Source organism: Vigna angularis, chromosome 11 (assembly GCF_016808095.1).
Source record: "Vigna angularis cultivar LongXiaoDou No.4 chromosome 11, ASM1680809v1, whole genome shotgun sequence".
NCBI classification, from domain to species: Eukaryota; Viridiplantae; Streptophyta; class Magnoliopsida; order Fabales; family Fabaceae; genus Vigna; species Vigna angularis.
In genome coordinates, this window is record NC_068980.1 from 4,905,368 (window position 1) to 4,916,457 (window position 11,090).

The 11,090-nt window shown below is 34.6% G+C and overlaps 1 protein-coding gene across 4 annotated transcripts; it reads right to left on the minus strand.

Moving 5' to 3' along the window:
• Positions 1–1,252: 1,252 nt before the first annotated feature.
• On the minus strand, positions 1,253–7,947 carry LOC108333433 (BEL1-like homeodomain protein 9). 4 transcript variants are annotated; one of them, XM_052871173.1, is made up of 6 exons: positions 7,350–7,947; positions 7,151–7,236; positions 5,216–6,708; positions 2,678–3,087; positions 2,508–2,568; positions 1,253–2,110 (listed from the first exon to the last, which is right to left on the minus strand). In XM_052871173.1, the coding sequence occupies exons 3-6, from the start codon at positions 6,590–6,592 to the stop codon at positions 1,598–1,600; spliced, it is 2,361 nt and encodes a 786-aa protein (XP_052727133.1). In that variant the 5' UTR covers positions 6,593–6,708; positions 7,151–7,236; positions 7,350–7,947; the 3' UTR covers positions 1,253–1,597. The 4 variants fall into 4 exon arrangements, with proteins under 4 accessions (XP_052727133.1, XP_017424355.1, XP_017424356.1 ...); XM_017568866.2 differs by having other exon boundaries at positions 7,006–7,236; XM_017568867.2 differs by lacking the exon at positions 7,151–7,236 and having other exon boundaries at positions 7,743–7,946.
• Between the last annotated feature and the right edge of the window lie 3,143 nt (positions 7,948–11,090).

Sequence of the window (11,090 nt, forward strand, 5' to 3'; positions counted from 1 at the left end):
TTACTTTTTTCAGGATAAACTATATTCAGTTCCTATATAAAGAGCAACCCAGAAAGTGAAGGTGACATCAGTGGTGTCAGTCAGAATGAGGGTTCTGGCAATTGCATTAATTTTGATGGTAGCATGCTTCTGCTGCTGTATGGCTGGGAATAGGTGGAACATAGAGGCCCAAATGCATGGAAAAACCAAGCAACTTAGTTACGACAATAATCACCATGGCAAAACCCCTGCCAGAGCCCACTTTGACGTCACTCGTGGTAATGATTTTGTTAAACCTGCCTCTGTCCAATATCATGTCAATGACGATAATTCTAATTATAATTATGGCAAACCTGGGGGACTAAGAAAAACCCATGGTTAATCATCTCAAGGGCATGCTTCTTCCCTCACAAGAACCATCACACATGCAACTTTGTGACGAGGAATTCAAATATATGGCTGCTATACATAGATGAAGATGATATATATGTGTAACTTTGTGCGAAATGTTTGATAAATAAATCAGTTACTGGTAGACATGTATGTGTGTGAAAGTAGATTACGAGAAATTCCTGGCTGTTCCTTTCACAGATACAAGAATTTCTCAGTACTCGTAGAACTGAGCCTATATCTCAGTACCTGTATGTTGTGTCCCCTTCGATCAGTGTGTACCTATAAAGGAGTGCAGTAGTAATTATGATCATCGTTTTCTGTTCATAAATAAAGATATTAGACGCTTTGTTTGCTTCCCTGTGCTCCTACCATTTCTTACAAAATAAATGCATGTCTTTTCATCAATAATGTGCTTCTAATAACTAAGTTTGTAGAATTTAAATTATTTATTTATCATTTTATAGTTAGCTGAAAAATCCAACTCTCCTAAATAAGCTGTCCAAATTAGAAACAATTTTTATTTTTGTAACATGAAGGCAAGACTCAAATCAAATTTTTAAGATTACACCAACGCCTGTTTCTAAATCCACTAACTAGTACATTTTCCAGATCAGTCATAATGATTATTGAATATAAAAAATTCATATCAGAAAAATAGAGTTAAATATGTCAGAAAAAGGGTTAGAACTGGACCCAAATTTTAAGAAAATCTCCTTCATAATTATTTAGTTGAAAATGTTCATCTAATGATCGATAAATAGTATGTTACAAAGATAGAAAATGTCTATATAACTAACTATTTTAACCAGTTCACAAATATTTACTTGTTCAGCTCCGGCAAAACAGATGGTTTAAAGTTTACTCAAGTTTTAGAATCGCTGAACTGAAAATTTGAGTTACTTAAATTTAACAAAATAAAAAGATATAATAAAAAGTTTGCTGTATAATAATTAAAACATTAATAAAACCATTACATCTTTATTCACCACTCTTCTTCAGAGAGGAGGAAATTTTTCCATCATATATTCATATATTTTACTCCTCAGCCTTCTTCCACCTTATACCCTATCTTCTTTCATTTGGTAGTGATGCCCTTGTTGAACAGTATTTGAACGTTTGCCATCCAGTTTTAGTTCAGAATTTCGCAGTCTGAAGCAAAGTTGCATGTGATCAGAGTACCCCAGAGGGTGTCCACTTTGATTATCCCATCACGAAGTTACTACAATCAGCCCACATAGTCACGGATCATGTGCCCTCCGAGGTGATGATGTCGAAGCTGCTCCTCTTGCAATTGTTGTTGATGTTGTACTCCTTCAACGCCATGTCTAAGACCCAACGTTAGTGACACAGAATCAAGTCCACCAACCTCAAGGCCACCGCGTCGGTATGGCATAAAACCCATCAATGTACCATCCATATTGTTTGAAGTCATTTGGCATTCCAATTTAGATCTTTTCTCTTGACTCCATTCTTCTTCACTTAACCCTCTTTCTTCAGCATTGCTTGATTCCATTTCCATGCCCTCAAATCTATTTTCAGGTATTGAATTCATACCAATATTTCTCAAAGGCTTATCCACTCTAGGTTGGCTGCTATCACCACCTTCAGGGCCAGAAGATGTTCCCTCATGTTTACCACTCTTCTCTCTGGTGCCTGTTGCTTTTGTTTCAAGCATGTGTATTTCCTCAACCATTGGCTTCCATACTCGTACTCGAGCATTTATGAACCAATTTGATACCTTCATTAATCAATCATTGTTTCAGTAGTGAAATATAACATGAAATATCATGTAAGTATAGTTAGTGACTGTACAAAGAACCAGAAGCCAAAAAGATTAACACGGTATATTACTTTATATTATTATTGTCAGTGAGTGAACTAATAGCAAAATGATATATTATGATGATGATGCTAACATACATTAATTAACCAGACCATTAGATATGTCTGTTAAATTGAATACTATGGCACTACCTTAGAACAGTAGATCAACATGTATACTATTAACAGATTAATTTCCATCAAATAAAGAACATATTAAACTGCGAACGTGAACATATATCAATTATTTATAAAAATTCAATCAATAAAAAGCCTAGAGACATAATAATGAATTTGAAGGAAAAGGCCCCCACCTGATTCCGTGATAGACCTGTTTGACTAGCGAGCATGTGTTTATCAGTGTCTGTAGGGTAACTGAAAAGAAATTAAACAGCAAAAAAGCCACAATGTTCAATCCAAATGTCTGTGTTGAATAGAGAAAAGAGTCACGGAGCAAGAAATAGAGACATAGAGACAAACATACGGATGAAGAAAATGCTCAAATAACCAGGCTTTAAGAATTGCCACTGCACGCTCTGGCAAGCCTCTCTGGGGCCTCCACACATGCTGTTGTGGATCAAGAAGATCCGTAGTACTCCCTCTGCCAGATTTGTTCTTTAGAAAACTTTGGTCCATGCTGCATCTTATCCTTGCCATAGTAGTGTCAGCTTTACTGCCAGTACTGCAAGAGGGTATTGACACATCCTCTCCCAAGGCTTCGCTTACAAGCTTCAGCTGATCTGAGATAGAATTTTTTAAACATCTGAAGTGTTTTGATACTGACTTGAGAGCCATGGAGACGTAAGGAGTAGCAGAACTAAGACCCGCCACTGACTCGAACGAAGAAATAACCATCTGCATTTGTAGATGGTACTGCTTGCATTGCCTCGTAACCTATAACAGTGGCCCAACGCAACAGTTACAAAAAGCAACTTTTCAAAATTAACCCAAATCAAAAAGCAATGCTTCGCCAAAATTTTAACTAGCAAAATCACTCTACCTTCCTAGGACCAAATTCATTATAACCTAACTTTACATTTATCAAGGAACTGTATTACTGTTGCATGCCGAGAAAAAGTTACGACGAAGCAAAATAACATGAGTTTTTTAACATTTATGACTTCATATAACAATAAAAAATTCTTTCTGGCAAAATATTACCAGCATGTTGAAGTACATCACTGAAAGTAAGCACGAATACCCCGTCAGTTTGACCAAGTTGACAGTAACAAGGTAGGGCATAGCCTCCATGTACTAAATATTTCCTGATGATGTTTGGAATATAGTACTAAACTTTGTAAGGTGTAGTTTACATGGTTGACCGGTTGACTAACACTATTCTTGCACACATGTGCATCCTAGATAGGTTTTAAAAATTACCGTGTACTGGAAGCAAATGCCTGACAAAATTAGGAACACTGATGAGTTAGTGTGTGTACAATGAAGGAGAGTGATTGGGTGCATTTCCAACTTTTGCTCTGCCTAGGCCTGAAACTACAGTAACCAACTCAACCATTAGTAAAGAATAGTCGTCCTACAAAACTTACAGTTCAGAATCTTTGATTCAGTACTTTAAGTGGTTGCATAAGAGGATATTTTGGGGTATTTAAGTATGAAACTGAATTCACAAAGTCATGTAGTAAATGTTACTCGTTTGTAGATATGATGGAAGGATTACCAAATTAGAGTTTTTAAAGATTTCACATTTTTTTGAAGATAATACAAGTGCTGAAGATATCAATATAATTGATATTCACTAGCTACAATCATGATGTTGGCAACATTAGAGATATCTTTAAAACTAACATACATAGATAGAGAGTTTCATGGTGATGCCAATTAATAAAAGTAATTATATTGATACTTGGGATGATTAAATAAACAAGAAAAATACTTGATATTTTCTCTTTTGAATAAAAAATCAATCATTTTTATTTGAATAACTAGTTGATTCTTTTCGTTTGCAAAATATTCTAACAAAAATTCTTATTTCATAGTTTCGCTTATGTCCAAAACTACTGTCATGTCGTCCTTGGTAGACACAAGAGACTCCACTTCTGGAATATTTTACCAAAGAAACAAAGCATGAGTAATTAAAATGGAAAAAAATTGAGCACAAATGCGTGATAAGCATAAATAAATGATAGAAGAAAGAAATTAGCAGACGTCCGAGGTCTACAACCAAAAGGAAGAACTATTATTTTATTATTCTAAAATAAGTTCAATATAGAATTTGTTTCTTATCAATCATTCCAGGAAGAAAATATTGGAACTGACATGTGCTTTTTGAAATCTATTTATATATACATGAGTATTGGACCATATTATCAATTCCATTATTCATCTTCTTTTTCGAATTTTCTGTGTGGAGAAACCTGCAACTTAAATGTAAAAGGGAGATCAAGCAATGCCAACAAAGCAAAGGAACAAGGTAAAAGAGACCACACAATGAACAAGAAAGTAACTGAAAAGGTTTTGATTTGACCATGAGGAGGTTAATCCAAAAGCAGTCAATAATCTCTTATCATTACCAACAATCAAGGTGATATTATATTTATATAATGTCATTATGTGATGGGACCTTTATATTCCTTTCCCTTTGTTTTTCACAAGGGGTGAACAAACATTACTCCGTTACTCTTCTTAGGATACCGTTTAAGCCTTTATGTGTGAACTATAGATCAAATCTATGATGATAACTTCACAGGTAACAAACATAGCAAGAAGTTCCGACTACCAGAAGCTGCAAAAGTCGAGGCACATAGAAAGCAAAATGACAAATTAAAACATGAACAGGGTCACCATTTTGTTTTCCCTATATTCTCCCTCGAAAGTGAGGTTTAAACGGATTTTCTCTTAACATTGTAGATATCAAGACCTGTTGGTTGCAGCACACGCAGCGAAAAAGCATTTGTCCTTTTCCATATTAACAGTAAGTTGTTTCAAACAGACATTAATGTGCAAAGACAAATACATGGGAAAAGAAAATATAAAACAGGTTATGGAAACAGCGAAAACAAACCTCCTCATGCATGTACAGCAGTTTTGCTTTCTTCTGTTGATAATCTGGCCGCGAAGAAAGTCCAAAGCTACTTCCAACTCCCAAATCAGAACAATTTTCCTTTGACACATTATACAACATAGTTGATGAAGAACCTGAGTTGCTACCTTTTGCAGTAAACCCGGTGTTATTGACAGTAACAGTATCCGCAGAAGTAGAAGCACTAACTTCTGGAGAAACACGTTCTGAAACATCATATGATTTCGCAAACTTTGCACCAGATACACAGAAAATCTCATCTAACAACTGTTGGACAGACTTTAAGAACCTTGAACTCTTAAGAATAGTAGCATACCCTGTAAAAGGGCCAAGGGGACCCACACTTCGGTAACTTATAGTACTCTTCGAAGGCATTCCCACCGTGTCTTGAAGTGATTTCGCAAAATCTCTAGAGACAATAGACGGCATCATATACTTCAAACAACGAGGATCATCGGATGTAGACCCTTGCTCATGTTGAGAAACAGAAGGCTTGGGTTGTGCGTTCGATGAAAGTGACAAGGATAAGCTCTGAGGAAGTGAATCACTCGGGATGTTATCTATTGCTCGATTTGTCCATCCAAAACGCAACGGATTTGGCTGATTTCCATAACTCGGCTGTTGAAGCTCAACTTCAGTACTATTGCCCACCCAAATGCTGTGGTCATTTTGCTGCATTAGGGAAGTCATGTCTTGCCTAGTGTGGGCGCTGATAGAGGCAGACTTCACAATATCTTGCAAAGCATTTTGATACAGTGGAGGAGGAGGAGGAGGATTATGCAGTCCACCTAATTGCTTTTGAATTTCTCTACCACTGATTTCATCAGATGCATTGCTACACTGTGCATCCATTAGTTCGTTGTAAGAAGACACGTTGCTGAGCTCAGAAGACAAAAAAGAATTGGCATTACTTGGATAATTTATAAACCAATCAGATCCTTGTTGGGGAGCACTGTTCCTCCAATTTCCCAAATTACGAAGTTCACACTGTTCCTTGTGGGAAGAATGAATAGAGGGCATGGAATGGGAAAATGAACCATACTGATTCATCATCAGCCTGTTACTCGCTTCAGCTGCACCTATTTCTTGATGATACTCCAAAGCGTTCTTTGGAGTAGACAAGGGGTTCAAAGTGGAGAAGTTTGGCATTTCTGGTGGATAAACAACTGGTTCGTCGAGCATGTTAGCGTTTCTAACATTCCTAACATGAAGAAGGTCAAAGTTATTAAACCCCGGCTGTAACGATAACGGTTCAAGATTGTTGGGAAATTCGTGCAGAGGTTGAGAACTGTTTTGGATTCTCAATTTTTCGCGCCGAATTTGCTGTGCCACATGAGACTCAGGCCTTAAACTGCTCATTTCCCACTCACCAAGTTTAACAATCCGATGAGAAAACCTCTTCTAAACGTTGGATGAAAGCCTCTCAGAAGATATATCAGTCACTGCAGAAACTTAGCCACTGTAATTGCTATCTCCTGCACAGAAATTCCGCATCACCATATGGGTTAAATTTTGAACAAGAAAAATACAAATTAGTAAGTAGACAACATTTATTACACCCTTTACCCTAGTATAATTTCAGAAATTATTATTTTAATATATAAAAAACATTGCACTACAGACACCCAAAGAAAGAGATAAATAAGAGAGAGAGACTGCAGCAGCAACCCTCCGTCATAAATAACAATAATACAATACACAAGGCAAGACAAGACTGTGAGTGAAGTCTGAAGAAACCGATCTAACTTCATAATTTTCTATAATATTCCCACCTTGTACATGTTTCGAATAAAGCTTCTCGTTCTGGTTTCCTTTCTCAATCCTCACTGTAACTTAACTCGTTGCAGCAAAAAAAAAAACAAAACAAAAGAAAAAGGTCCAGGGTCAAGGGTCGAGAGGTAGCGCTTCCTCCCTTACCAGACACCAAAAGTAATAGTTCTCTCAAAAAACAGCTCCAATATGATGCTTTTCCACCCACCAAACAGCGCAATATCTAACCCTCTCTGTCGGTAACAAAAACATCGAACGAGAACCACACAATTAGCACTACAAGAACAAAAACAAAAAAAGAAAAACCTAAAAGCTATACGTAAACCACAACGACAACGTTAGACACCTCTTAGTGGCAGGCACAAATAGCGAGTGAAAACCCTAGTTGTAGGGCTCCCTTGAAATGGATCTGCGCCCTCACACATCCACAGAGACCTCCCAGTTTTGAAAGAAAGGTAAAAACTGGATGAGGCACAGCGGAGACACCTTGAAAGCATTATTGTTGAATATGCAGAAACAAGAAGTAGGAGGTAAGAAACACGGACTACTACTACGTTGTGTGTATAGAGAAAACGACGCAGAGACATGAAGCGGCGAGAAAGAAAACGACAGAGAAAAAATCTAGTGTTTCAAATGGAGGAGCCAAGAAAAGAAAGAAAACGTGTAGTTCTTTATTATTGGTTTGGAGAGTTTGAAAGGGTGAGAAAGGACTATAAGGAACTAGTTAAGGTACTTTCACCTGTGTCATGGCAAGTTGGCGATGATGGAGACGGAACCAGTTACAATTCAGAAGAGAATGAAAGAAGCTTTCACTACTACCACCCTAGCCAGCACCACAATCATTACCATGATGGCCCTTTAGCTTTGACGTTTAAATTAACGTAAAGTTGCAGTTAAAAGGTTAAAAAATAGTATATAATACTACGCAAGCATTGGAAAACAGTGACACTTTCCTCATCCAATGTTGAACGAGTGTGGTTGGGGCCCCTACACTTTCATCTTCAGCTCCCTCCTTTTTTGCATATTATCTGTGTTTTTTATATTCTCTGTGTTTGTTGGAACTTGGATGCGACGGACTCTTGTAGGTTCACACATCCCATTCCTTTTTCCTATTTTTATTTCAAGTGCTTGGTTTTGTATGGCATCAATCAATAACACACTTTCAACTATTTCTGAACAACTTTTAATTGTCTGATGTGATGGCATGCTTACAAAAAAATTTCGACATTTTTGTTTTTGTCCATTTTATATCGACAAAAAAAGTGTGAACGGTATTTCGAAAAGCATACATATTAAATGAAGATTTATTAGAGTAAATTATATCTTTAGTAAGAGAATAATTAATCATATACCTTATTACATTAAGTACTTTTGATGCGACCATCCGTATTAATCAGTTATTTTTAAGCTATACCATACTTGGTGGGTTCAATATCATTTTTACATTTACATTTTTCTCTTTCCTTCGAATACGTTCCAAATAAAACTGGATAACGTTCTAAACTTTTTGCGCCTTGCTTGTTTTCATTTTCAACGCATAAATTTGTGAATTTGTTGAAGAGGAATTTATTTTCTTCTGCTGCAGCTAAAAATAGTTAATATTTTTCTTACAAAGTGTTTAAAATTTTTATGTATAATTTTTATATTAAATAAAGATTAAAAAGAAGTTGAATATCTTTAAAAAAATCTGTAAACTTAGTTTTAAAGTTTTGAACTAAAAACCATATCAAATTTTAAGAGTTTTCGTTTATATTGTGTTTAATATCACTTCAAACAAATCTTAAACATTTATCGTTTGTTTTATTAGATGTATAGTAATTGGAGAGAAAAAAAAACAAACATTTGTATTTTTTTTAATATATAGTATACATTTAAGTATTTATCCGACATGATAATATAAAATCTATTATTGATCAAATATATCTCAATCTATTAAATCAATATATACTTAGTTTACACCTATTCGATCAATACAATATCATATTAGTTAGAATCTTAGTTAACATAAATCACAATTAAGTTAAGAAGAAAAGAATTAATTCAAGATTAACAAGTAATTATGTTATATGAGAATATATTAGTGTATGGAAGAAGAAATGGGAGAAGAAACATAGATGGCAACCTTTATCCAATATCTCAAAACTAGAAGCATCCTAGAGATATACACAAAGAATAAATACAAAATACTAAGTGATACAACAATGGTAGTTAAAGAGAGGTAAATTCTTTATAAATTGGAAAGGTTCTTTATAGGCACTAGAAGTGTGGGTAACGATGCTTACATGTTGGAACATTTGACCGGATAGACTATACCTAATACATAGAATGTAACATATTTCAGTTAGTAGTTTATAATTAGTTAAATGTTTATAACTTATAGTGTACTTTTTCGTTATTTATTTTCCTTCCCGAGAGAGAGTTTTGACCAAAAAAGTTTTAGCGAGACAAAAAATGTTTAAAATGAGAGGTTATACTCTGTATCCATAACTATTATAATATAACTTCTAAAATTTTGCATTTTACAAAATCGAGTTCCATAAGTGAGTCACAGATGAACTTTTTTTTGAAGTTATCTCCTCTTACCTTTTAGTTGAATTTTTCAATATATTTTTTTATCATTAAAATCAATTTAGTTATGACCTTTTTATTTATTTTTTACTTTTCATATTTTTTTCTCATACAACTTTATGTTATCTTTTTTTACCTTTCTCTTTTTTATTTTCATTTATAAATCCACACAAGTAATTACAATAATAAATGTATTTAATATTAAATTTTAAAAAAATAGATATTACGTTTATAAAAAATAACTTAGACATTCATATTTTTAACTTGTTTACAATTTTAAAAGAAACCAATAGCTAAAAGCTGTGTTGTGATAAGAGAGGTGTAAAAGTTAGTTATAAACGTGACGTTAATTACGATAAAAGTAACTTAATAATTTTCTCTCCAATAAAAGTATATACTTTGTTTTTATTGTATTTTGATGATATGCTATAAAGTTTAATTATTCAAAAATCAATTTTATTTTTAAACTGTCAAATCACTACAAAAAAAAATTATTTAGAGGAGGTTATTTAGAGGAGGTCATGAAAAACCCCCTCAAATTAACATATTTTATAATGTTTAATTTAAATTATGAAACTGTCAATGATAGTGGGAGTTTTAATGGTTTTCAAGGGAGGTTTATAACCCCTTCAAATAAAACAATTTTATAATTCCTTCAAATAAAACTTTTAAACTAATTATTTTTTTAAATTGTAAAATTTCATTGATCTAAATATCGAAACCCATCTCCCTCTGAAATATTTCGTCTAAAAATCCCGAAACCCATCTCCCTCTAAAAAATTCATTGATCTAAAATCGAAACCCTAAAATCCTTTTCTTCATTTTTGCGTTTTCATTCCTTCGTCTCTTCCTCGCACACTGGTTCGTAGTCGCGGAACCGTTGGTAGACGGAGCTGTAGCGGTGGTTGCGTGGACGGGTCGACGGTGAAGCTTCCAGTCGTGCTACAACCTGAGGTAAATTGTTCTAACACCCTTCTTACTTCTCTTTGGTGTATAATTGTTTTTTTACCATACAACAGTAGCTATGCCGCTGTATCTCGGTCTTGTTCTGTCAGTCTCAGGTGAAAGCCCTTATTCCATGGTCTTCCTCTTGTTATTGTTGGCTTGTTGTAGTGATTGTTTTTTTTGTTCTATTGTTGGTTGTGGACGTGACTCTGACTCTGGTTGAGGATCTTGCGGTTTTGGTGTTGTTCTCTTAGTCACATGTTTTTGACTTATTGGTGTTGCTTGAGTGAGTATTTGAGTGAGGAGGTTCACATTGTTCTGTTTCTGTGTGAAAGTTAAGAGCTTGTGTTGATTCACTGAATTTCTCATTGAAATGGGTTTTATTTGGTTTAAATGGAAAATGAAGGGTGTACTGCTTATGGTTTCCTCAATTCTGGTTTTGTGAAAAGGTTCTTTTTATACTAATTTTCTCCTGTTCAAAAGTTTTCATTTTTATTCAGTCATCTTTGTAGGGACTACAAGGGATTAAAAAAATAGAAGATATTAAAATGATGTATGCAAAGACTAAAAGGAT

Bases quoted from the DNA above. Each gene is read 5' to 3' on its own strand.
- LOC108333433 (XM_052871173.1), bottom strand. From the start codon at position 6,592: ATGAGCAGTTTAAGGCCTGAGTCTCATGTGGCACAGCAAATTCGGCGC. The intron at 3,088-5,215 runs GTTTGTTTTCGC...CCACTGTTATAG, and splicing joins TGCTGTACATGCATGAGGAG to GTTACGAGGCAATGCAAGCA. The intron at 2,111-2,507 runs GTGGGGGCCTTT...TGATTAATGAAG, and splicing joins CAGGTCTATCACGGAATCAG to GTATCAAATTGGTTCATAAA.